The sequence below is a fragment of the Sphaeramia orbicularis genome, chromosome 13 (assembly GCF_902148855.1).
Source record: "Sphaeramia orbicularis chromosome 13, fSphaOr1.1, whole genome shotgun sequence".
Taxonomy (NCBI): domain Eukaryota; kingdom Metazoa; phylum Chordata; class Actinopteri; order Kurtiformes; family Apogonidae; genus Sphaeramia; species Sphaeramia orbicularis.
The window spans coordinates 38,915,801-38,942,234 of NC_043969.1; the positions used below are offsets into that span (position 1 = coordinate 38,915,801).

General features: G+C 35.9%; 1 protein-coding gene across 1 annotated transcript in view; it reads left to right on the forward strand.

Moving 5' to 3' along the window:
• The window catches only part of tenm4 (teneurin transmembrane protein 4), a 580,630-nt gene that overhangs the window by 184,872 nt on the left and 369,324 nt on the right, over positions 1-26,434 (forward strand). The window contains exons 3-6 of the mRNA XM_030151937.1: positions 4,397-4,646; positions 12,304-12,378; positions 12,637-12,735; positions 17,707-17,942. Of these exons, the coding sequence (XP_030007797.1) occupies positions 4,397-4,646; positions 12,304-12,378; positions 12,637-12,735; positions 17,707-17,942 (660 nt within the window). The remainder of the gene's footprint in view (positions 1-4,396; positions 4,647-12,303; positions 12,379-12,636; positions 12,736-17,706; positions 17,943-26,434) is intronic.

A 26,434-nucleotide genomic window follows, 5' to 3' on the forward strand; every position in this document is an offset into this window, starting at 1 on the left:
TTGTCGTTTTTCCATTAGGTAAATTTTTATGCGCAAGTTATGTTTGCGGAATTTGAGGGTCAGTGGAAAAGCGACTACTTCCTTTCTTCGTCTTTTTCTGTTATTCTATGTGTTTTGACCCTAAAACCCACAGTAAAGCACATACTCACAGCAGCTTTTATGAACCTGAAACAGACGCATATTCACAGCAGAACGTTTACCTGGAATAATGTCTCAGGGGTTAAAGGGTTAAAGGCATTGGACTCACTCTCCAGTTTGTGTGGGTGTAATTATCTCCCTTTTTCCTTCATTAATTATCGTGTCGGTATCGGTCCCTGCCCTCCTTCGGACCGGGTCAAACTCTCCAGTTCATCTGAAAATCCCAAAACGCTGCTAATTGGTCTCATCTGTTCTGTGTCGTAAATTGCATCACCGTTATGGGACCGAGCCAGTGAAAGCAGACTGTTGCTCATAATAATAATAAAAAAAAAAAAAAGCCCTGCACCTTCATGTCAAAATAAAGCCGAAAAGAGCCTGAATAAAATTGACCGGTTTGAGAAACAAATCAGCTCTTCTCTCTGTTTACATGGGAGCTGGTGTCTGGTCTGAGTAAACTGTCTGAGGTCTCAGTGGGAGGCACAGAGCGCACTCTAATAGAGACAAGATGGGAAAAATAATGAGCAGAAGAAGCCTTTTCTTTTAACCAGGATGGCTCACGAAGTCAGTCAGAAGGGTCTTAATTTAGGTGTTAATTTATATGCTGCTGGTGGAACTATGGCTAATCATCCAGAAATCAGAACAGTGACGCTTAGGGAGTTAACTATCCTTAACTCTTTCAGTGCCATGGGCCGATTAAATCGGCTTTACGAATACAACCTTTAAAGTGCCACGGGCCGATCAGATCGGCTTTGGAGAACACGCCATATTTGTGTACAAACAAACCATCCACCCCCATTTCTTTCTCACATTTCGATGACGTTCTTTCAAATCTTCTTGCAAATTACGATCAATAATGAATCGGCTGCGTCCGGTGCGTTTTGAATCTAAGTAGCAATCGGTCGGATGTTACCGAGCGGTTTTTGACCAAGGAAGAGCTCGCGTTTCGTTTTCTGCTTGGGAAATTTTATGAATTAATTTATGAATGAAATCATATGCAAATTAGATGGCCATTTTGTAGTAATATCGTAAACACAGCGATCTGTCAAAACAGTCCCATCTGCTAGAAAATGAGTTCTGATGACGATTCAGACTTCGATTATAAAAACGGCGCGAAATACTGAAAAACGGCCAAATTCTGTGGCACTTTTAAGGCTTATTAGCCCCTTAACTGTCTGGCACCGAAAGAGTTAAAGGGTTGATATTTAGCAGAAGGAGGATGTTTACCAGAACCCGCCCACGGCTACAAAAACCACCAACAAACCATCTGACTGTGTCACTCACCGAATGAAGGATAACGAACGTTATATAGACGCATCTGTGTTATGGTGTCATCAAGTTTTCTTCTTCAAACTAATAATAAACTAATAACACTGTGTATAAGAGTCGTCTCATACTGTGTCGACTGATAGTTTACATCAGTGGTTTCCAACCTTTTTTGGCTTGTGACCCCCTTTTAACATCACAAATTTCTGGCGACCCCAGACAAAACGGAGAAATTTTTTTGCTAAAATAATTTGTTTTTAGCTTACCAGACGACGGGCCGTAAGCTATTGTCGTCATGCGGTGTCCGTCGTTGTCGTCGTCTGTCGTCCGTCGTCTGTTACAAAAATTTCAATCGTCTTCTTCTCCGAAACTACAATTCCGATTGACTTCAAACTTCGTATACAGCTTCTTTATGATGTCAACAAAAGTTAGTGAAATTATTTGGATCTGGATCTGATTCTGGATTTGGTGCCACTTTGAAAAATTTCCCCATTATAACAGATAGGAAGTGGATCGATGCAATGACTCAGTAAATATAAATGATATCCAGTGTAAATTTCTACAGTCCAGACCTGATGGGGAGATGACCCAAACATAATGTCCACATGCTGATCAGGATCTTCTTCTGGATCCGGGAACTTACGGAAAATTTAACATGGGCTCTTATGGGGAAAACATTTCAATCATCTTCTTCTCCAAAACTCCAGTTCTGATTGACTTCAAACTTGGTATACAGCTTCTGTATGATGATGTCAACACAAGGTATTGAAATTATTTCGATCCGGATCTGATTCTGGATTTGGTACGACTTTGAAAAATGTTCCCATTAGAAAAGATAGGAAGTGGATTGAATCAGTAAGTATCAATGATATCAAGTTGGAATTTGAATTTTTTACAAATCTGATTGGAATATGACCAAAACATGGGCTATTTCTGTAATAGAATAAATACACAGAACTGGGTGATAATAAATGGTATCTGGATACATTTCCCAAAGCTTTTAATTTGGCCGGTAAGGTACAGGGCCATTGGTCCTATTTTTGATCATGTAATAGTTTGCTAGACTATGTTGCAAATAATCATTAATTTTCGCCGACATTTAGTCTACATAATGTAAATGTATAAGGTACATGTTCTGCTGTGAATATGCATCTGTTTCGGGTTTATAAAAGCTGCTGTGAGTATGTGTTTGTGTTCCTTTACTCTGTATTTTAGGGTCAAAACAGGTAGAATAATAGAAAAAGACGAAGAAAGGAAGTAGTCGCTTTTCCATTGACCCTCAAATTCTGCAAAAATAACTTGCGTATAAAAATTTACCTAATGGAAAAATGACAATTTCGCCAAAACTCTCATTTTTCAATTAAAAGTTTTTGTGCTGGTTAGAGGTAAGAGGGTAAGCTATACTGTGTTGCAAATAAACATTAATTTTAGACGACATTTAGTCTATATAATGTATATTATTCTGGACGGAGGCAGAAAAGCCAGGTGTAGATTACTGCACAAAGGGAGAATTTGATTTTCCTTGGTCAGGATATGTACAGTCAGTCCAGCTTGGATTTACAAGGCTGACAATTAATACTGAACAAACAAGAACTCAAACTATGAATTATGAAAGAGCTGCAGCATCTGAAACTGACCACAATGAACATTTGACAGATAAACAGAACCACAGTGCTTCAGTTTCAGCTTCACAGTTTGTCATGTCTTTTATGGATTGGGATTGTCTCTGTCAACTCACCATATATTTTTTATTTGTACGTTTTTATTTTTATCAATTACTAGAAATTTCAGGCTCAAAAGATAGAGCAGGTTTTCCAATAACTGAAGGGTTGGTGGTTCGAATCCTGCTCTGTCCTTGGAAAAGACACTTCGCCCACCTTGCCTTCAGTGTCACTCACACTGGTGTATGAATGTGTGTGAATGTTCGGTGGTGGTCGGAGGGGCCGTTTGGTGTGAATTAGCAGCCACGCTTCCATTATTATTATTATTATTATTATTATTATTATTATTATTATTATTAATTAACCCTGTAAAGCCGGAACCATTAAATCATTGACTGAAAATTCCAATTCTTTGAAACTGGAGCCTTTATTGGTTTTTCTGAACAACCAAAAACATTTATATATATATATATATTTTTTTTTTCAAATATCAGTTTCCATGTATGATTTTCGATTTTGTATCATATTTGATACATTGGGTCTCAATGCTCAAATTTTATTATTTTTGAACAAACAAAAACATAATATAACATAAACATGTCTAACAAATTGGTAATTCCTTTTCAAAATTGCCAAAGTTCTTCCTCCTTCCTCATTAATGACAGTCTTGTAGCATCACTGGAAAGGCCTCTGGTGAACGACTTCCTCCCCCCTGGTGGATTATCTGTGTATTGCATGTCACGCTGATCATGTAGAGGGCTTCAAAACTCATGTATCAAATATGATACGTTTGGTGTTATAGGGTTAACAGATCAGATACAGGTCACATATGGACAAAAAAAATCAGATTTGGGCTACGTTTGCCTGCAGTCTGAATGTAACCTAAGAAAGTTGTTTGACCTTGGTGTGAGTTTTCGTCGCTGTGGGAGACGGGCAGAGTGACTCACTACTCCCTCTAGTGGTCACATAAACCCATTGTACTGAGGGTGTAATTAATTCAGTTCATATCTGTGCAACACGATCCACTGACACCACATCAGAACTCCCTTATTCTCGACACTTTAAAACATTTTCTGAATATTTACATGTATCGCTTCCACTACAGCACAACAGTGGGTATTTCTTAGCTGCATTCAATCGATACACACTCTTTGACATACATTTTGGGTTGTACATGCTCTACAGATCTGCAGCAGCTTTTGTCTCTTTGATTGTTTTTCCCAAAGTAACAAAGAATAAAGAAAAAAAAAAAGCCTTTTTCCAGAAATACATGAAACAAGCAGACGAGTTCTTCTCTTAAAAGCTCTCTAACGTAACGCTTTCCTCTTTTTCAGACGGAGCCTTTCAGAACCACTCTCGGCTGCGAACGCCTCCTCTACCGCTCTCCCACTCCCACTCTCCCAATCACCAGCACCATGCAGCCTCCATTAACTCCTTAAACAGGGGCAACTACACGCCGCGAAGCAACCCGAGTCCAGCGCCGACCGACAGCTCCATCCCCCCTGAGGGCCCGGCCAGTGGTCAAGACTCGGGCAGCGCGCAGGACAACTGGCTTCTCAACAGCAACATCCCCCTGGAAACAAGGTAGGACCCCCGTCGTCACCTACATGTCGCCGTGGATACGAGTCGGCATCTGTAAACATGAGCTTGAGCTGCTGCCATTCGAACACAGCTTTTCTGCTCCATATTAACCCTTTATAGGGCACTCATAGAAATACTGTGAAATACAAAATTTTAACCATAGTGTGTTTTTACAGGACATGACAGGGCTTTATTACATTTGTGTTTCAAAACTGTAGAAAATCAAGGTCAGTGAAGTTACCATATTTGATTCCTTGGCAAAAAAAAACAAAAAAAAACAAAAACAAGTATATATAAACAAGTGGAGCCAGGTACAACAAACCCCACCTCTTACACATATTGTAGCTTATTTTGGCATCAATCCAGCTGATGCCATCATGTCTATGCATGTGCTGATGTCAGCATATTAATTGCCTCTATATATGTGCCAAGTTTGAAGTAAATTGGAACAAAATTGAGGTTTTTATAGACATGTGAAATTTCGCCCATTGTAAGTAAAGGGGAGAAAAAAAAGATTTTAAAAATTCACTAAAAATTTGAACTTTAATGTACTTTTTCCAAAATGTAATGACATCTATTCTGGGTCACTGACAGTCTATAAACCCAATTTGGCATGAATTCAACCCATAGTTTTGCTGCTACAGACATTTGAATTTTTGCCCATTATAAGTAAATGTGAGGGAGAAAAATTCATAAAAATTTGAACTTTGACCTACTTTTCCCAAAATGTAATGACATCTGTTTTGGGTCACTGGCAATCTATAAACCCAATTTAGTATGAATTCAACCAATAGTTTTGCTGCTACAGACATGTGAAATTTTGCCCATTATAAGTAAAAGGGGAAAAAAAAAGATTTAAAAAAATTCCTAAAAAGTTAAATCTTTGACCTACTTTTCCCAAAATGTAACCACATCTATTGTGGGTCACTGGCAATCTCTAAGTCCAATTTGGTATGAATTCAACCACTAGTTTATAGCAGTTATATACGTGGGGGTGCGGTCCATAACTAATGTGCACTTAACAAAAATATAAATGCCCCACTTCTATTTTTGCTCCCATTTTTCATGAGCTGAACTCAAAGATCTAAAACTTTTTCTGTGTACACACAAGGTTTATTTCTCTCAAATATTGTTCACAAATCTGTCTAAATTTGTGTTAGTGAACACTTCTTCTTTGCTGAGATAATCCATCCACCTCACAGGTGTGGCAGATCAAGATGCTGATTAGACAGCATGATTTTTGCACAGGTGTGCCTTAGGCTGGCCACAATAAAAGGCCACTCCAAAATGTGCAGTTTTATCACACAGCACAATACCACAGATGTCACAAGTTTTGAGGGAATATGCAGTAGTCATGCTGACTTCAGGAATCTCCACCAGAGCTTTTGCCTGTGAATTGAATGTTCATTTCTCTACCATAAGCCATCTCCAAAGGTGTTTCAGAGAATTCATGAAGAAGACTGTGTGAGGAAAATGGTGGTCACACCAAATACTGACTGGTTTTCTGACCCCCCTGGACCACCCAATACAGTAAAAGTGCACATTTTAGAGTGGCCTTTTATTGTGGCCAGCCTAAGTCACACCTGTGCAATAATCCTGCTGTCTAATCAGCATCTTGATCTGCCACACCTGTGAGGTGGATGGATTATCTCAGCAAAGGACAAAGGAGAAGTGCTCACTAACACAGATTTAGACAAATTTATGAACAATATTTGAGAGAAATAGGCCTTTTGTGTTCGTAGAAAAGTTTTAGATCTTTGAGTTCAGCTCATGAAAAATGGGAGCAAAAACAAAAGTGGTGCATTTATATTTTTGTTCAGTGTAATTAACGCTAGCGTGAAACGGAAGTGAAACTTTACATACTTTCAACATCCATTTCCTGGGTTCGATTCCTCTATTATACATTGGATCTCACATTAAATTTTCACACAAATGCTGGGCCCCATGAATTTGTCATGTTTAACCCCCCCCCCCCCCCCCCCCCCCCCAATCAGTAACAGAATAATAATAATAATAATAATAAACTTTATTTGTATAGCACCTTTCATACAGAAATTGTAGCCCAAAGTGCTTCACATTGATTGAAAAAATACAATATTAAAATACATTAAGATTTGATTATACATCAAGAAATAAAATGAAATTTAAGAGAAATACAATAAAATAAAAATAAAAATAAAAGCAGCGCACATTAAAATATTTGATTATGCATAGAATTTTTGAAGTGCAAGAAATAAGATGAAATTTGAAATGCAATAAAATAAAAAATAAAAACAGAAATACAATAAAATAAAATAAAAATAAAAACTGCACATTCCTGGTTCCTGAATTGTGACCCCATTTTTATCTCGTAGGCTATAGGTGTAAGAAAACTGCCACAACCTGCCTGTTATTTCAATTGGTTGGTCGTCCGTCCGTCCCCCCCCCCCCCCCAGGATGAAATTCAATGAGTAGAAGTAGGGATGTAAAAACCAGAGGGGGGGGTTGATCTCCCCCATCCTCCCCAACAAATCACACCCTATATGTATTCTTGTAGATATGTATTTTAGTGTTAAGGTGCTGTGCTGGAAAATTGTGAAAATGACTCTTAAATGTGTAATATATGCAGAAATTACCACAAATAGTCACTTGCCTGATAAAGGGTTAAATTGCCACGGCGCTAACAAGGAGCAAAGCAATAAAATGAGAAATGCTCGGGGCAAAGGCCTACATTTGTGACGAACATGATTTTTTGGCAAACAAGAGGAAAGTGCTGCTTCTTGTCTTTGTCTGTTCGCAGTTCACGACACGCTATTGAGTTTAAACAGCGGAGTAATTATAATCAGGTTACATATAAACAGTTCTGGTGAAATTATGTTTAGGCTCCCGTGAGCAGGCTTCAGAGCCCCTTCACTTCAGCCTTGAGTTTTATTTGTTTCATATTAATCAGTATTCATTTCTCTAGTACATTTCTCAATAGGAGGCCCTTGTGTGAAGTAGGTCTGTCAAGTGTTATTGTAACAAAGGGAATATCTGTTGATGTTTCTTTGGCTGGTCTTGTAAGGCAGCATGAAATCAGGAATAGAAATGCAGAATTATCTCAACCCTTCTAATGATCACATTCCTCTGAGAAAGTCCCCCCAAAAAACAAAACCCAACTTCTCAGTGTGATGAGGTTTCCCGCTGAGTCAATTTAAATAAAAAGCTATTGTTTAGCTTTGAATTTGACGGAAGTTTTTACACAGAAACTTTTACTCGCATGGTTTAATTATCAAAATCTAGAACAATGGGCCTCGTTCACATAATTTTTCTTACATTTCTTTGTCATTAAGGTGGAGTCAGTTTCATGATGTGTTGTTAAACAGCAGAATTGCGTGCACCTGTGTCCTTAAAAAATGATGAATCCCATTTTCGGAGTAAATTGAAAGCGTGTGCCACTTGTTTCTAATTAGCGGCAGTGAACGCCTCACCAATCCCCTTGATAGTGGACAGCAGGGCTGCATGAGCGCACAAACCACACACGGATCCTGAAGAAACGGGTTGAAAGAGAAGTCATGAGTGTTCAAACAAAAAATTACACATTCGGGTGCTTCTATGAAACTGGGTTCATTTTGGTATCAGGCACTTTGCCAGCTTTTTTAGACCCAATAATAAAAGAGAAATTTCAAAATGTTTACCCCCAGGATGCACCTAATGGTGACCTAAGATGAATGCAAAAAAATTATACTCTTGCTCTGAGCCATCCCAAAATTAATGAATTTTTAAATAATAACTAGAAGCACTCGGAGAGCGCAGACCTCCGCCAAGGCTGATCAGTGGCCCCCCCCGTGGGCCCCCCCACCCCCGATCACCACCAAAATTTAATCATTTCTTCCTTATCCCATTTCCAACAAACCCTGAAAATTTCATCCAAATCTGTCCATAACTTTTTGAGTTATGTTGCACACTAACGGACAGACAAACAAACAGACAGACAAACAAACAAACAAACCCTGGCAAAAACATAACCTCCTTGGCGGAGGTAATAATAATAATAATAATAATAATAATAATAATAATAATAAACTTTATTTGTATCGCACCTTTCATACAGAACGACAAGCAAAAGAGACCAAAAAGCCACTGCAGTCGTTCGCAGCACCATCTTTCGGTCATATCACATGTCATACCATCACTGCAGTACTGGAAAATTATTGCAAATTGCAGGTTTTCATCATATCACACAGTCTTATTTCTAAATGAGGAAAATAAGGCACAAGAAAAGATCAGCAAATGTCAGAAAATGGTGTTTACTCTAAATACAGGCTTCCTTATATGAACAGTTGGTGAATGAGGCCCATTCTTCTGAAACTGTAGACCATAGTTTCCACATTAAACACACTGCTCTAAATGAAAGTTGTTGTTGACAGGAAAATAGCTAATAGTTAATTTGGCATGGCTAAACAATCAGCCTTGAACAGGATTGCTCTCCCATCCTCCAGTTTTTGCGAGACGGTTCAGTCAACAAGAAAATGAGCATCAGTTTTAGCGAGTAGAAGGACAGTTAGTGCTATAATGAATGATTATGCGTCATGAAGCTCCAAAATTAATCCTGCACAGGTATTCCCTTTGGGACAGGAAACAGATGGTGAGGAGAATGGATCTGCAACAGGCACGAGTGCTGAAGAAACCACATATGTAGTCCTTCTGACCCGTGGCCTTGAGAAAAAAAAAAAAAAAAAAAAGATCAACTGCTAGAGTTCCGGTAATGAAATCGAAGCCATTAGTAATATCCAGACGGGTCCTGAAATATTAAATGTCACTTTTACTTAGTTAATAGTATTACAGTGGGCCCCTCTTCGTCAATTTTGCGAAATTAAACGGCCCTGATGAATTCGGCGCTGGTCCGTCTTACTCTGCCTCGGAGCTTGGAGAGACGCCAGCCGCTGGTTGGCTCAAACCGGCCTCACCGCTTCCTTTAGAGTATCTGCCAGGCATCTCGCTCTTCATTAAAAGTTGCATTCTTCCCCAGAAAACAAGCTCGAGAGACGGCGAACAGACTTCAGTGCCGGCCTCCGAGGGGGCAAGGATCAAAACAAGGCTTTTCTCTTGTACCAGTGAACGTGTTCAGCCTGCCCATCGCATGTGGACAGTTCATTTCTCCGTTGCATTGCTCCTGTGTTTCCTTATGGAACAGAGCTCTCGTGGGGGTATATTATGGGAGAAATGAGGCATGTTCCCCCCCAGCTTCAGAACGGACAGAAAAATGTGTTTGTGGAGTGCTGTAACCATTAAGTGAAAACCGTACATAAGGAGTCTATCCAGTGTGAAAACCATGAAACTTTAGGTTTTAAAGTGCAAATATTTCACAGTACGGCTGGCCCATAGAGCAAAAATATCAGGATTCTGTACTGATCTTATTCAATACTAGTCATCATACTATGTAATTAGATCAGGGGTGTCAAACTCATTTTACCTCAGGGGCCACATTCGGCTAAATTTGATCTGAAGTGGGCCGGACCAGTAAAATAATAATAATAATAATATATAAATAATGTCAACTCCAGACTTTTCTCTATGGTTTAGAGCAAAAAAAGTACATTTACATTATGAAAAGGTTTACATCTATAAACTATCCTTTCAAAGGATGTGAATAACATGAACAAACTGAAAAAAAATAAGTGTAATTTTAACAATATTATGCGTCAGTTTATCATTTACACATGTACATTATAACTTACAAATACACAAAACATTTAATAACAGGCAGAATATTATTAAAATTGTACTTATTTCTCTTAAGACATTTCAGGTTCATATTTTTTCAGGTTATTCACTTTTTTTTTGTGCAAAATTCTACTTTGTTTTAGTGTAAATACATGAAAATATTTGCATTTACAAAGAGAAAAAATTGGAGTTGTCATTACTTATATGTTATTATGATAGTATTTTACTGAGTCCTGCCCACTTGAGATTGAATTGGTCTGAATGTGGAACCTGAACTAAAAGGATTGTTAATTTCTTAGTGTAATTTTTGCATTTTTGCACAAATTCATCCCAAGGGCCAGACTGGACCATTTGGCGGGCCAGATTTGGCCCCCAGGCCGCAGGTTTGACACCTGTGAATTAGATGATGGTGTCAGTTTGAAGATGATGAATGCCTGAAGAAAGAGGGTTTATTCAACATTAACCTCCGTAACTCCATACTATCGCTTTTCAATCTTAAAGCTTCAATCTTGATCAAAATGTAAAACTTTGTTGTGTTCCCATCTGTTCTTTTTAAGATTTATGAACAAATTCCATGTCATTACAAAACCCCAAAAGGTATACATAGAAAGTATGACACTAGTATTTAAGTATTAAACAAATGCTTCAGTGAATATGATCCAATATTATCAGATATTCATGTGTTGTAATATATAGTTTTTTTAGGGTGCCTATTGTCATCAGGCTGAGGACTACAGCAGGATAGTAGCCATGTTGGCTAAAGCTGCTCCTTTTTACTGTTATTGATACAGTTAATTAATTGGGATTGTCCATGGTATAATAAACTAATAAAATAAAAATAAATAAATAAATAAATAAATAAATTCTGCATATGAATATTGTGGAGTTGAAATGAATCGGGTATTGTTATTGTTTTGGCATCTAATTGTTAAAAAGGCTAAAGAAGAAGCAGTAAAAAAGATGAACAAATGTAGCACTGTGTATTTAAAACATTAAGACTGGACGTTTAAAAAAGGCTGCAAAAAATTTTGTGAAAATAAAACTCGTGTCATTCCTGAAACTTTCAGCCAGAGCTGTATGTAGCATTTGGTCTTTAACCCTATAACGCCAAACATGTCATATTTGATACATGAGTTTTGAAGTCTACATGATCAGGGTGATATTTTTTTTCTTCAAAAACCTCATGTATACAATTAGATACATGCAATACACCAGTAATACACTAGAGGGGGGGGATTCATTCACCAGAGGCCTTTCCAATGACACTACAAGACTGTTATTAATGAGGAAGGAGGCAGAACTTTACCAATTTTAAAAGGAATTACCAATTTGTTAGATATGTTTGTGTTATATTAGGTTTTTGTTTGTTCAAAAATAATATTTGAGCTTTGAGACCCAATGTATCAAATATGATACAAAACTGAAACTCATACATGGAAATTGATATTAGAAAAAAAACATTTTTGGGTTGTTCAGAAGGACCAATAAAGGCTCCAGTTTCAAAGAACTGGAATTTTCTGTCAATGATTTAATAGTTCAGGCTTTACAGGGGTAAAAAAAATGATAGTAAGGAAAAAAAACTTAACTTCCATTGTTTTTAACCAGGCATCATGGCGGTTTTCTAATAGATATTGTTACAAGGTGCACCCGAATGCACCATGATGTTCCAATTCATGTGTATGTTAAATCCTGCAACACAGAAGTAGATAAGTTTAGTTTTTATCAAAATGTTGGATATTTTCACACTGATTTACTAAATGTACAAACAAAAAAATGTATTTCTTCTTGTGTCACACATCTATTTTGAGTAAAAATGTCCCGAACACTTTTCAGTTTTGTGTCCACCTCTAATCAAGATGCTTGTATCGCCCAGCCTTATTTTACCTTTATTCTAGTTGTCTGAACTAAGTGTTAGAAACTCTGAGGTTCTTATATTGAAGTGATGCATTCTTTTCTTCCAATCACAACCTTAAAGGAGCCAGAATACTCTAATGTTTATCAGAGAGGAGCAAGACGCTTGCAGAGAAGGGCAGGGCTCGTACAAAACAAGGTATGGCAGAGCCCAAACAAGGGGGAGATTAGAGCTAGATGTTATTTGTCTCATATTTTCTTTTGTAGAAGTAGTTCCATAAGGGCCTTGGTTTCTTTGTCCCACGCCGTCTGTGTCGATTCTCCATGTGTCACCTGTTGTTGATGTTGCTCGGTGATCACATACTGTAATGGCCTTTGTGTGTGTATGTGTATGTGTGTATTTTTTTGCACGCCCATCTCACCCTAGCTTCATATCCATCTTTCCACCCGTGTGTAGAAACATAGCAAAGCAGACATTCCTAGAGACTTTACAGGACAACCTCATTGAGATGGACATTCTGGCATCAGCACGCCACGATGCCACGTACAACGAAGGGTATGTTGCATGTTTGCTATCTGACTCACACTTCTGCCACAATCTGCTTTGCCATGAAAACAGCTGCCTGCACTATCTTTCCATCACACATCCTCTGTTTTGAGATGCTGTCAGTCATCGGTGTACGTCTGTCGCAGCGTCACAATCTTTGCTATATCCGTCCCTTCCCTGTTAAAATACAACTAACAATTTGCATTAACCCATAAAGACCCAGGGTTACTTTTGTGGCAGAATTTTTCTCTTTATTTAACCTTTCTTGAGTGATTTATCGCCATTTATTATACTATTATTATTATCAGTATTTGGCTTTTTTTTTTTTTACTGTAAATCATGTATTTTCCTGTATATATAATTTCCTATATTTGATTTAGATGTTCATAAAAATGCAGTTAATTCAAAGGTTATGATATCAAAATGAAGAAAACTGCCGAAAAAGTCACTTTTTCAGCAAAGAAATCAATCATTGAACATAAAACAAGTGTCTCCATCCACTGTCATTGATTCAACTCCATGGGTTTTACTAGTGAATCAATGTTGTAAAAGATGACAGTGTTTCCACTGTAACTTTGAACATCCCAATGGGTCAATGGGAAAAGATGACAAACTGTATTTTACACCAATTATTTACATGGATTGTTAGAATTAATGAATCAACAGGTATTAACCCTTTCATGCATGAATTATGAGAACCTTCATCAAGAGTTTTTTCCTGAGTGTTTTTATTCCTCTTTAGGCATGAAAAAAACAATGCAATTGAAAATTTTCTGATGAAAAATAAATACATAAAAAATAAAGTTAAAAAAAAAGACATACTACTACGACTAATAATAATAAAAATGATCTTATGAACCTATTTTACATGAAGTTGCAAAAATGTCCATTCAGCTGGACACCTTGCATTTAATTTTTGAAACGAAGAAACATGTATTTACAGATAAATTGTGTGAAAACTGGGGGGGTGGGGGGGCTTGTAGTTCTGGGGATCTACACAATGTTACCAATTATTTCATGTCAGAAAAGATATGTAGTGTCTTAAAACTTTAATAAAGATATGTGCAAAAACAAACAAACAAAAAAAAATCCATGCATATATAAGAGAACAGCTGTAGAATAGCTGTCCACTGTAGTGACTAGTATACATGAAAGAGTTAAATATATAAGATCAGTAGACGCTTTCGGTCGCCAGTGGATGTGCTACTTTTCTGTCAGTTCCCAAATGAAATTTTCTCTATATCTAACCTTTCTCAAGTGATTTATCAGCATTTATTTATAATAGTATCCTCTGTATTTTGTATTCTATCAGTATAAATCAGGCATTTTCCTGTATTTAACTTACTGATTATGTAGCTGTTCATTAAAACTCAGATTAAAATTAATGCTTATTGTATCAAAAACAGAGAAAACTGTGGAAAAAGTGACTTTTCCGTAAAATATATCATTAATTAAACATAAATCAAGTGTTTCATCCACTGCCATTGATTCAACTCCATGAGTTTTACTAGTGAATCAATGTTGTAGAAGATGACAGTGTTTCCACGGTAACTACGGAGCCTTTGAACATCCAAATGAGTCAATGGGAGAAGATGACAAACTGTATTTTACACCAATTATTGACATGTACTGATAGGATTAGTGGATCAAAAGGTATTGAACATTTTAGATCAGTAGATGATTTGGGTCACCAGTGGATGTGCTACTTTTCTGTCAGTTCCCAAATGAAATTCTCTCTATATCTTATCTTTAAGTGATTTATCACCTTTTATTTATAATAGTATCCTCTGTATTTTGTATTCTGTCAGTATAAATCAGGCATTTTCCTGTATTTAACTTACTGATTATGTAGATGTTCATTAAAACTCAGATTAAAATTAATGGTTATTGTATCAAAAACAGAGAAAACTGTGGAAAAAGTGACTTTTCCATAAAATATATCATTAATTAAACATAAACCAAGTGTCTCATCCACTGTCATTGATCCAACTCCATGGGTTTTACTGGTGAATCAATATTGTAGAAGATGACAGTGTTTCCACGGTAACTACGGAGCCTTTGAACATCCAAATGGGTCAATGGGAAAAGATGACAAACTGTATTTTACACCAATTATTTACATGTACTGATAGGATTAGTAGATCAACAGGTATGAAACGTTTAAGATCAGTAGATGCTTTTGGTCGCCAGTGGATGTGCTACTTTTCTGTCAGTTCCCAAATGAAATTTTCTCTATATCTAACCTTTCTCAAGTGATTTATCACTTTTTATTTACAATACTATCCTCTGTATTTTGTATTCTGTCAGTATAAATCAGGTATTTTCCTGTATTTAACTTACTGATTATGTAGCTGTTCATTAAAAGTCAGATTAAAATGAATGCTTATTGTATCAAAAACAGAGAAAACTGTGGAAAAAGTGACTTTTTCAGTAAAATATATCAACAATTGAACATAATTCAAGTGTTTCCATACACTGTTATTTGTCAAATTCCATGGGCTTTACTGGTGAATCAATGTTGTAGAAGATGATGGTGTTTCTATGGTAACTACAAAGCCTCCGAATGTCCAAATGGGTCATATCTGATGACCACGAAAATATGAAAAACTGTATTTTACACCAATTATTTACATGTATTGATAGAATTAATGGATCTACAGGTATTAAACAGTTTAGATCAGTGGATGTTTGGGTCTTTATGGGTTAAATCACATTGTGGGTTGTTTTTGTTTTTTTTGTTAATTCCTTCATGTTAATCTGTAATTTCTATTTCTCGGACAGGATACGCTACTCGTGTGTCCTTATATTTACGATATAAAATGTAGTTTTCAGTGGCTTTCCACATCATACATCGTAATGTGACATTCAATCACACTCATGTCATTGTCGCTCGGGAGAGTCTTGTAAACTTGTCAGTAAAACGGCCTTGACAACAGAGCTGCTGCCACCGACTCTCTGATGGGCTGATCATACGCCACTTGGACATGCAGCTCTACACGTGTTCTCTGTGATAGCCAGCCATGTTCTTCAAGGGCGAATAATCTGCTCAACTACGAGCCGCAACCTCTAACGCTGTGAATCTCCTCTGGACAGCCTTGACACATAGTTAGTGGGAGTTACTCCTCACCACGCTGGTGTGAATACGTAAACAAGAGCCAGCTGTGGTCACCAGCCCCGGAAATTAGATTTGATATTGAAGCAGCGTTCAGAATGAAAAAAAACCCACTACGCTGTAGCATTTTTGCTAATCTAAAAAAAGAAGTGTGACTGCTGTAACAGTAAGACTTTATATTAATGTCCTTGGAAAAAAAAAATATTCAGAGTTAGAAGGTCCTTGTTGTTATTATGTGTTAATGAAAGCATCATAATCATGTTATTGTTAGATTATATGTGTTTATAATGAACAATTAGATTAATAATACGGCTTTATGAGTTTTGTTTAACAGTATTAATTGGGTTTAACATTCAAGGACCAAAGCTGACCAAACACTACTGATCTAAAATGTTTAATAACTTCTGAACCTCTAATCCTATTAGTACATTTAAGTAATTCAGTAAAAAATTCAACATCAGATTTGTGTTTTTGCTCCATAATGAAATGAAAACACTGATTTATTAATAAAACCTATGTAGCTTGACAAATGATACTGGTTGTAGATACTTGTTTGTATGTTAGTTAATGACGTGTTTAGCTGAAAAAGTCACTTTTTCTTCATTTTGGCTGATATAATAAGCTTTGAATTTAATCTGAGCTTTTATGAACATCTACATGATCAGAGAAATAAATATAGGAAAGAACTTGATTTTTACTGAAAAATACAAAATGAATAGGATAATACAATAATAAATGGTGGTAAATCACTTAGGAACGGTTAAAAAAAAAATTGAAGTCTCCATAAAAATCATTCAAGGTATTGAAGGGTTAATGAACTTAACTGTTCAGTCTTACTAAGTAAGGCCTTTTGCTTTAGTGAAGAATAATAATATTCCTTAACATACATTTATTTACAGCAAACCTATAAGGTTGTCATTATATACAATCCTTATTACAAGCACCTTAATGTGTTACTATAGAAACAGTTTTAATAACTTAATTTGATTAGAGCTTATATTGAAATCCTTAGTAAGTTGCTTTTGAAAATTATTATGCTGCCATATAAAACTGAGCTAACCAACATTACTGTTATTGACATTTTTTATATAATGTGAAGGGTATAAGTGGTATCGTTTATTCACACCTAATTGTATAGACTAAACAATATATAATGAACTATATTTATCTTAATAAATAAACCAAACAGTATTCATAAAGATTAAAGCTGCAGTGTTTTTTGCGCAAAAAAAAATCCATAATTATCACATCAGGTTCATCCGTCTTTATACTGAGTCTTTTAATTTGGACCGAGATGAGAAGCAGAAAGAAGGTCTATATTTTCACAATCTGGTGTTTTTCACCTGAGTTTATGCTCTGGCAGCTGTAAAAAATAATTCCTTTAAATTAATGAGAAATTCAGAAAAGTTAATGAATATTTGTAATTATGATTAGGACTGAAACTGCTGAAAAGATTTAACTCACAAGTGGAAAGAGGACAAGAATATAAATACAGATATGTCCAATTCAAATGGATGGAAGGATATTTTAATGGCACGTGTTTGGCTTCTGTTAAGTTAGTTAAACCCAACTGAAAATATATAACTCATAACACTTGTATAATCATTCAGAAACCGTTTTTAACATGTTTTGATGCTATTATTAATGCTTATATAGGCTTATTTACACACATTAATAAGCATCTCATAAGGACATCATATTCTATTAAATACTTCTTCCAAGGGTCTTAATATAAATGTTATCCTGAAATTTTTTGCCAAATTCTTGTGGAAGGGACTGCACTGTTTTTAGCCTGTATCCTGTAGTCTGATTTAGACATCCTGCAGAAATGTAATGTGTTTATTAACGAAAGGACGGGTTCTTTCCAGGCACTTCCTGTTCAAGCCAGGTGGAACATCACCAATGTATTGCACAACATCACCGGGATACCCTTTGACCTCCAGCACGGTGTACTCGCCTCCCCCTCGCCCTCTGCCTCGAAACACCTTCTCGCGACCTGCCTTCAGCCTGAAGAAACCCTACAAACACTGCAACTGGAAATGTGCTGCTCTCAGTGCCATCCTCATCTCAGTAACACTGCTGTTCCTGTTGGCCTACTTCATTGGTAAGTCCAGTCCGAAGCTCCTGCACATTCCAGAGCACAGGTGTCAAACATGCGGCCCGGGGGCCAAATCTGGGCCGCCAAAAGGGTCCAATTCGGCCCGCGGGATGAATTTGTGAAAAACTGCAAAAATTACACTGAAGATATTAACATTCAATGATGTCAAAATCATTTTAATTCAGTTCCACATACAAAATTGTTAAAATAAAACACAATTAAAATCACACACATACAGTCGTGGAAAAAAATTATTAGACCACCCCTTGTTTTCTTCAATTTCTTGTTCATTTTAATGCCTGGTACAACTAAAGGTACATTTGTTTGGACAAATATAACGATAACAACAAAAATAGTTCATAACAGTTTAATTTCACAGCTGATATCTATCCATTTTCCATGGTTTTGTTGATAATAACCAAAATCACTTCAGTTCTTACATCAATATCTATGACATTGTCCTTACAAAAACAGTGCTTTTTGGCATTCTATGTTTTCTTTTCTGTCTGTTTTAGTCACATGATACACACAGGAGTTAGTACTTGATTGCATAACCATCATTTTTGGTGACTTTTGATGGTCTAATAATTTTTTTCACGACTGTAGATATATATAAAACACATAAAACAGATAGAAGTGACACTACGGAACTGAGTAAGCTTGTCTGAAATAATAAGATATTTTTTTTCTTCAGCTCTCTTTTTACTGGTATTTTCATGGTTTGTATATTTATTCACATAGCAGTTCACTATTCTCATCCATTAATGTGAAAATTACAGTTTAATTTTACATCGATTCTTCTGTGACTCCACTAACAATACAAATAAGGATGATTGGTCCTCTCTCTGCAATTTCAACGATGTAATTTTTACAATACTAAATTAAGAACGAAACTACCTAGAACAGGAATGCTGGGGTGCACATTTGTGATATTAAAAAAAAAAAAAGAAAACATCAATACAAAAGGGTTTAAAAGGGAAAAAAATGGTTGAAATGGACATAATGACATACCTAATCCATCTTTCCCATCTTTTCAAAAACAAACCTTGTTGTAGTCTTATTGCTAAAGTAATTCTTTCCATCTTAAAAATATCAAAAATGATGTCAATCCACTCCTCCACTGTAGGTTTTTCTAGGTTTAGCCACTGAAATAATAAGTTTTAAGCTGGGATTTGAAGGTGGTACAATATCTTTTGTATCGTACGCATCATTTATGACGAGAGTCTTTATGTAACTCTGTTATACAGGGTGGGGAAGCAAAATTTACAATGAACATTTAGTTGTTTTTTCTCAGCAGCCACTACGTCAGTTGTTTTGAAACCAAACATATACTGATGTCATAATCATACCTAACACTATTATCCATACCTTTTCAGAAACTTTTGCCCATATGAGTAATCAGGAAAGCAAACGTCAAAGAGTGTGTGATTTGCTGAATGCACTCGTCACACCAAAGGAGATTTCAAAAATAGTTGGAGTGTCCATAAAGACTGTTTATAATGGAAAGAAGAGAATGACTATGAGCAAAACTATTACGAGAAAGTCTGGAAGTGGAGGAGGCAGCAAAAAATGTACCAAAGCTTTTATTAAAGCTCTCAAATCCAAAATCCTAAAGGATCCAACCAAATCCATGAGAAAAATGGCAATTGAACTTGAGGTAGACAACAAGACCGTTAGAAATGGAGTAAAATATGATTTGAAGTTAAAATCTTACACAAGAACACCAAAACACTTGTTGACAACAGCAACAAATCCAACTTTAGCAATTTTTGGGAATCATGTTTATGGCCGCCTTCTAGCCCAGATCTAAACCCTCTGGATTCTGCTATTTGGGGCGTTTTAGAACATGCTACCAATAGAACATCACACAGCAATGTCGACTTTCTTAAAGATACTATTAAAGAAGAATGGGAGAAGTTGTCACCTGAATATTTGAGGAACACTTGCGCAAGTTTCAGGAAGCGTGTGAAGGCAGCTATTGAGAAAGAAGGAGGACACATAGAATAAAAACATTTTCTATTATGTCGATTTTCTTGTTGCAAATAAATTCTCATGACTTTCAATAAACTAATTGGTCATACACTGTCTTTCAATCCCTGCCTCAAAATATTGTAAATTTTGCTTCCCCACCCTGTATTGTAAAGTAAAGAATTACTTTTAAATAACAGTAACAAGTAATCTGTAAAGTCTTACAATTTGGAAGTAACTTGCACAACACTGATTCCTTTTACCTTCCCGCCTCAATCCCACCCCTCACTTAACTGCAGACACAGGAAGGAGTCTCCGCTCCATTGTGTTTCTTCTATCATCCGTTTTAATAGTGTTGAATCTGCACTCTGCACCTTATATGAGCGGAGTTATATAGGGACTGGTAGATTGACTCCTCGCCCACACACCTTGTCCGAAATAACATTATCATTCTTAGATTGGGTTGACTGAATCTGCAGAGATGGGCAAGCCAGTTTCTTGCTCCTGTGAATAGGTCAGATATGGAATGAATTAAAAAGACATCAGCCATCACACAAGAGAGGACTGCACATTAAGAATATTCATCTTTTCTGATATAAGATTCCCTAACCAGCATAGCCAGGTCCCAGCTGGGCAATGACTATCAGCTGTGATGTCTGAGCTATGCTATTAAATTAGTTCTGCTCTTTTTGACTGCTGCCATTCCCCAAGGAAATGATATTCATATCTGATAATACACTGTCTCATTTATCTGTGTGGTCTATAAACAAGACTGTTTACACATCATTTCACGGCAGACGGTCCAAAGCCGCAATTGATAAAGACTCCAGAAAAAAGTTAAAAGGGAAGCAAAATCAAGTATAAAGTACATTTTATAGGTTTCTGCTAGTTGTTGTTGGTTTCTGTGATGTTTTTTAGAGTTCACATATCAAACCTGTGTTCTTACATAAGTTCTTTTCTGATCATTTAATTCATTTATGTTCATTCCAACCGAGCTCTTGCCCTGCCAGTCAATTCATTTTTTATTTATTTTTTGATGTCTTATATTCCATCCAATCCATTTTTATTTATAAAACACAAATTTAAACAAACACAAAGGTTTCTAAAGTGCTGTACAGTAAAATAAATGCAATAAAAATATAATAAAAAGTGAAATGCTACAATAAATTATTATTATTATTATTATTATTATATATCTTTATTTAGGCAGGGCAGTGCACATTAATTAACACATTTATAGATTCCATTTCAGTATTAACATGTAAATATGCCGAAGTTAGCATCAGTGCTAATTTTCATCTGCAGTCCCCACTTAATACATAAATAACAGTGATCCGTGCAATACAAAACACAATGAAACATGATAGATAGATAGATAGATAGATAGATAGATAGATAGATAGATAGATAGATAGATAGATAGATAGATAGATAGATAGATAGATAGATAGATAGATAGATAGATAGATAGATAGATAGATAGATAGATAGATAGACTGTCCATCCCAGATAACATATCCGTGCACATAAAATCCATATTCTATGCGGTGTGAAAAGCCATCTAAAGCTACGTTCAGACTGCAGGTAAATGTGGCCCAAATCCGATTTTTTTTTTTTTTACCCATATGTGACCTGTATCCCATTTGTTAAAGACAGTTTCAACAGCATTAATCCAATTTTTTCAAATCCAACTCAAGCCACTTTCATATGTGGTCCTAAATCATATCTGATATTTTGCAATGCAACTTCAATCTGAACAGCCAGGGCGCATTTATTTGACCTTTACATCATTGAAATGCGACAAACGTTATAATTCTGCGTCCCAGGTGGAGGAGCGGAGTGAAAAATATACAGTCGTGGAAAAAAACATTATTAGACCATCAAAAGTCATCAAAAGCAATGGTTATGCAATCAAGTACTAACTCCTGTGTGTATCATGTGACTAAAACAGATTTAAGAGAAAACATGGAATGCCGAAAAGCACTGTTTTTGTCAGTATAATGCCATAGATATTGATGGAAGAACTGAAGTGATTTTGGTTATTATCAAGAAAACTTAGAAAATGGATAGATATCAGCTGTGAAATTAAACTCTTATCAACTATTTTTGTTGTTATCATTATATTTGTCCAAACAAATGTACCTTTAGTTGTACCAGGCATTAAAATGAACAAGAAACTGAAGAAAACAAGGGGTGGTCTAATCATTTTTTCCGCGATTATTTATTTCCATAAACACAGTGCGTGCCTGTGTTGTCCCATATTCCATCAGGACCTCTTTTGCGCACTTCAAGGTTGCATTCAGTTCATACTCAAAACTGATAGAAGTCACATTTAATGTGTAATATGAACGAACACACCAAAAAAATCTGAATTGTGCATTAAGTCCTGCTGTCTGAACATAGTCTAAGAGCTCGATTGGCAGAAAATTCCTAAAGAATCAGTTAATAATAATAATAATAATAATAATAATAATAATAATACATTTTATTTATGGGAGCATTTCTTGGCACTCAAGGACACTGTACAGTAAAACAGGAGAGTTTAAAACAAGTAATAAAGCAAAGTAGCCTATATTATAAAGCTAGCTCTATGTTTTTAGTCAAGTAATGAACATTCTGCTGGGTTTGTTGTCAGGAATCTGAAAGAAGGAGCTGACTCTGGGGTTGTTTCCTGGATTTCACCATTTAATATAACAGTGACTAGCAGTGAATACCTGTTTAACATATAAATAGTTGGACTTTTCATTCACTTGAGAAAAGAAAAGCAATAATTTTTCAAACAGAGTAATGGTGAGTCATTCATTTGGAGTCAATGGAGAACAGCCAGATGCTTGTGTGTGGCCTGCACTACAGAGACAAATTAATTCTTCATTTGTTATAGATATTCTATAACAACTGCATACCCTATCGTTTCTGCTTCTCCTTCAGGCCAAGCACACTGAGATCTGATAAATTATTATTTAACACCAGAGCTATTTAAAAGTTAAATCTGGAACAGGGACGGATCAAAGAAAACCATGAGCCGGTTGTTTTCACTGGGATCATTTACAGTCATGTCCACAAGTATTTGAGCATTGAGATGAATGCTTAGATTTTTCACAACGGATTTAATATGAAACAATCAAGATGTGATTGAAGTGTGGACTTTCAGCTTTAGTTCAAGAGGTTAAACAAAATATTGCATTAAGTGTTTATGAATTACAGACATTTTAACCATTTGTAGGGCACTTATAGAAATGCTCTGAAATTCAAAATTCAAAACCTTAGTGTGTTATTAGAGGACACAAGATTTATTACTTTTCTGAAAATTTTCAGCATTTTTTATTGTCATGTAGAAAATCAAGGTTAATGAAGTTACCATATTTGGGTCTTTACCCGTAAGTGGCAAAAAAAAAAATTAAGCAAGTGGTGCCAGTCACAACAAACCCTGCCCCGTGCATGTGTTGTATCTTATTTTGGCATCGATCCAGCTGATGTCATCATGTCTATGCATGTGTCAATGTCAGCATATCAGTTGCCTCTATATATGTGCCAAGTTTGAAGTAAATTGATATAAAATTGATGTATTTATGGACATTTGAAATTTCACCCATTATAAGTAAATGGGAGAAGAAAAAAGATTTTAAAATTTCATAAGAAAATTAAAATTTTGACCTACTTTTCCCAAAATGTAACCAGATTTATTCTGGGTCACTGGCAATCTATAAACCCAGTTTTTTTATGAATTCAGCCAATAGTTTTGCTTCTACAGACATTTGAAATTTCACCCATTATAAGAAAATGGGGGGGGGGGTAACCCTCCGGTATCTGGGTGTGCTTTTTAGGCACACTTTGCACTTCATGTTAAAAAACTTAATATTATTTTTCACAATTTAAAAAAGGTTAGAATTCAAAAATTGTTCATTTGTGCATGGTCTGTAAAATTCTGGCCACCAACTAAAATTTGCACATTGTAAACAAAAGAAAATTACAAAAATAGCATCTGTCTCCCATGTGTGCAAAAAATGCACTATTTCTTCCATTATAACCACTGTTTTTGATCCGAAAGCCGTTAAGGCATAAATCCTGCTTTTACTGATATCTGGGCTTCATTTGAGAGGTGAGGGTCTAAATTAATTTATTAACATTGTTAATGTTGCTGTTAATCATTGACAAATGCCAGGCTGCAAAAATCAAATAATATGTAATCTGATTTTTATGTAGTATTTTGGAAAAAAAAACAAAACAAAACATATTTTGTGTTTCTTGCATCAAAAAATGTAGTGACATCATGATGAAAAGAGATTGTTTAAAGGGTTAAAAAAATCTAAAATAAATGATTATTAGATGTGTATGATGATTAGGACTGACCTTGATTTACAAAAATAAAATCAAATTAGAGCAGAAAAATAAATCAATATATAGTATTTAATAGTTTGATTTATAGGTGTGCATTTTTGGCACACTTGGTGACAGATGCTCGTATTTTTGAACATTTGACCTAGCGCTAAAAATAATAATGCAAATTAACCGATGTTGGAGTTAATCATTGACATATGCCAGGATGCAAAAATCAGATAATATGTGATCCACTTTTTATGCAGTATACTGAAAAAGATAAATTTTTTGTGTTTTTTGCATCCAAAAAAATGGTTTGTTTACATTACAAACACAGCATTTAAAGGGTTAAAAAATGTGACAATTATGGAGTATTTGGTATTTTTATTTACGGCTCAAGTTGATGAAAGAGAAAAAAGTGTAAAAGAATTAAAAACAAACTGTATGAAAATTTTTTTGACATGATTCCACAAGTGTGCCAAAAAGGCACTCTTGGTGCTTAGTAAGGGCCTTGCTGGACAGGATACCGGAGGGTTAAACAAATTCCTAAAAAAATTTAACTCTGACCTATTTTTCCCAAAATGTTACCAGATCTATTCTGGGTCACTGGCAATCTATAAATCCAATTTGGTGTGAATTCAAGCAATAGTTTTGCTGCTAGAGTGTAAACAAAGAAACAAAGTGAACCAAAAAAAACCCCCAAAAAACCCTTGCCTCCCCTTTGGGGGGCGGGGTAAAAAATAATTATAAAAAATACACAAAAAACACATGTAAGGTGAAAGGAACGTTTATTTTAGAAGATTAGAACATGTATTTTAGAACATTAGACCAACATAAGTGCTGATCCAGACCCCTGTCCACATCCACATGATCCCTTTGAACGTCATTCCTTACATTAGTACCATTACTTCATGGTTTATGCAGAGGTGGACCTTACAGACCCTGTAGGCCACATTGGACCTGAGATCGGTGCCTCACTGTCCTCACTGTCTCTGGTGCTGTCACTGTCTTGTAATGTGTGCAGAAATAACCAAAAATAGTCACTTGCCCGATAAAGGGTTAAACACAGCCCCTCTGTTTTCAATTCAGAAGTAATTGGACGACTGATTGACAAGTAGCTTCATGCCCAGATGTGTCCTTTTCCATGGTTATTCTGTGACAAATGAAGTGCATAAAAGGTCTGGAGTTGATTTCACATGTTGAATCTGCATTTGGTAGCTCTGAAGAGGAGTCAGGACAAGTGAAGGAGGTTGACATTTGATTGCCAAAACTTTAGGAGTGTCCAAATCAACAAATTGGTACATTCTGAGGAACAACAAAAGGCCTGGAAGTCCACAGAAGACAAATAAAGTGGATGATCACAGAAGAAAAACAATTTGAGGAGGTTGGTGTAATGTAATCAAAGCCTACAATCAAGAGACACCAGCGTTTGTGTAAACAGAGCAAAACCACTACCAACACTGAACAGTAGGTCAACAACAGCCATATTAGAATACGAAAGAAAAATTCTAAGAGTCTTGCCCAGTGGTGAAACTGTTGTAAAGGCCTCCAGGGAGGAAATGCATTTAGCGATGTGTTTGCTGCCTCACCACCACCATTTGGTCCAAGTCCTCCAAGTATTAAAAACAATCCTCATATCTATAATAATGTTCGTTCGTCCAATTACTTTCGAGCCTGTGGAAATGGAAAGACTATGTTTAAAATGCGTAATGCAATATTTCTGTTAAACCTATTGAATTAAAGCTGAAAGTCCACAATTCAATCACATCTACTTCATTTCAAGCCCACTGTGATGGACAGAAGCAACATAACAGAATGCAGTCGCCAAAAAAATGATTAAACCATCAAAAGTCATCAAAAACAACGGTTATGCATTCAAGTTCTAACTCCTGTGTGTATCATGTGACTAAAACAGACGGAAAAGAAAACATGGAATGCCTAAAGGTACTGTTTTTGTCAGTACAATGCCATAGATATTGATGTAAGAACTGAAGTGATTTTGGTTATTATCAAGAAAAACATGGAAAATGGATAGATGTCAGCTATGAAATTAAAGTCTTATGAGCTATTTTTGTTGTTATCATTAAATTTGTCCAAACAAATGTACCTTTAGTTGTACCAGGCATTAAAATGAACAAGAAATTGATGAAAACAAGAGTGGTCTAATAACACTGGTCAACAACAAATTTATTGTTTCAGTTTTTTGAGCTGAT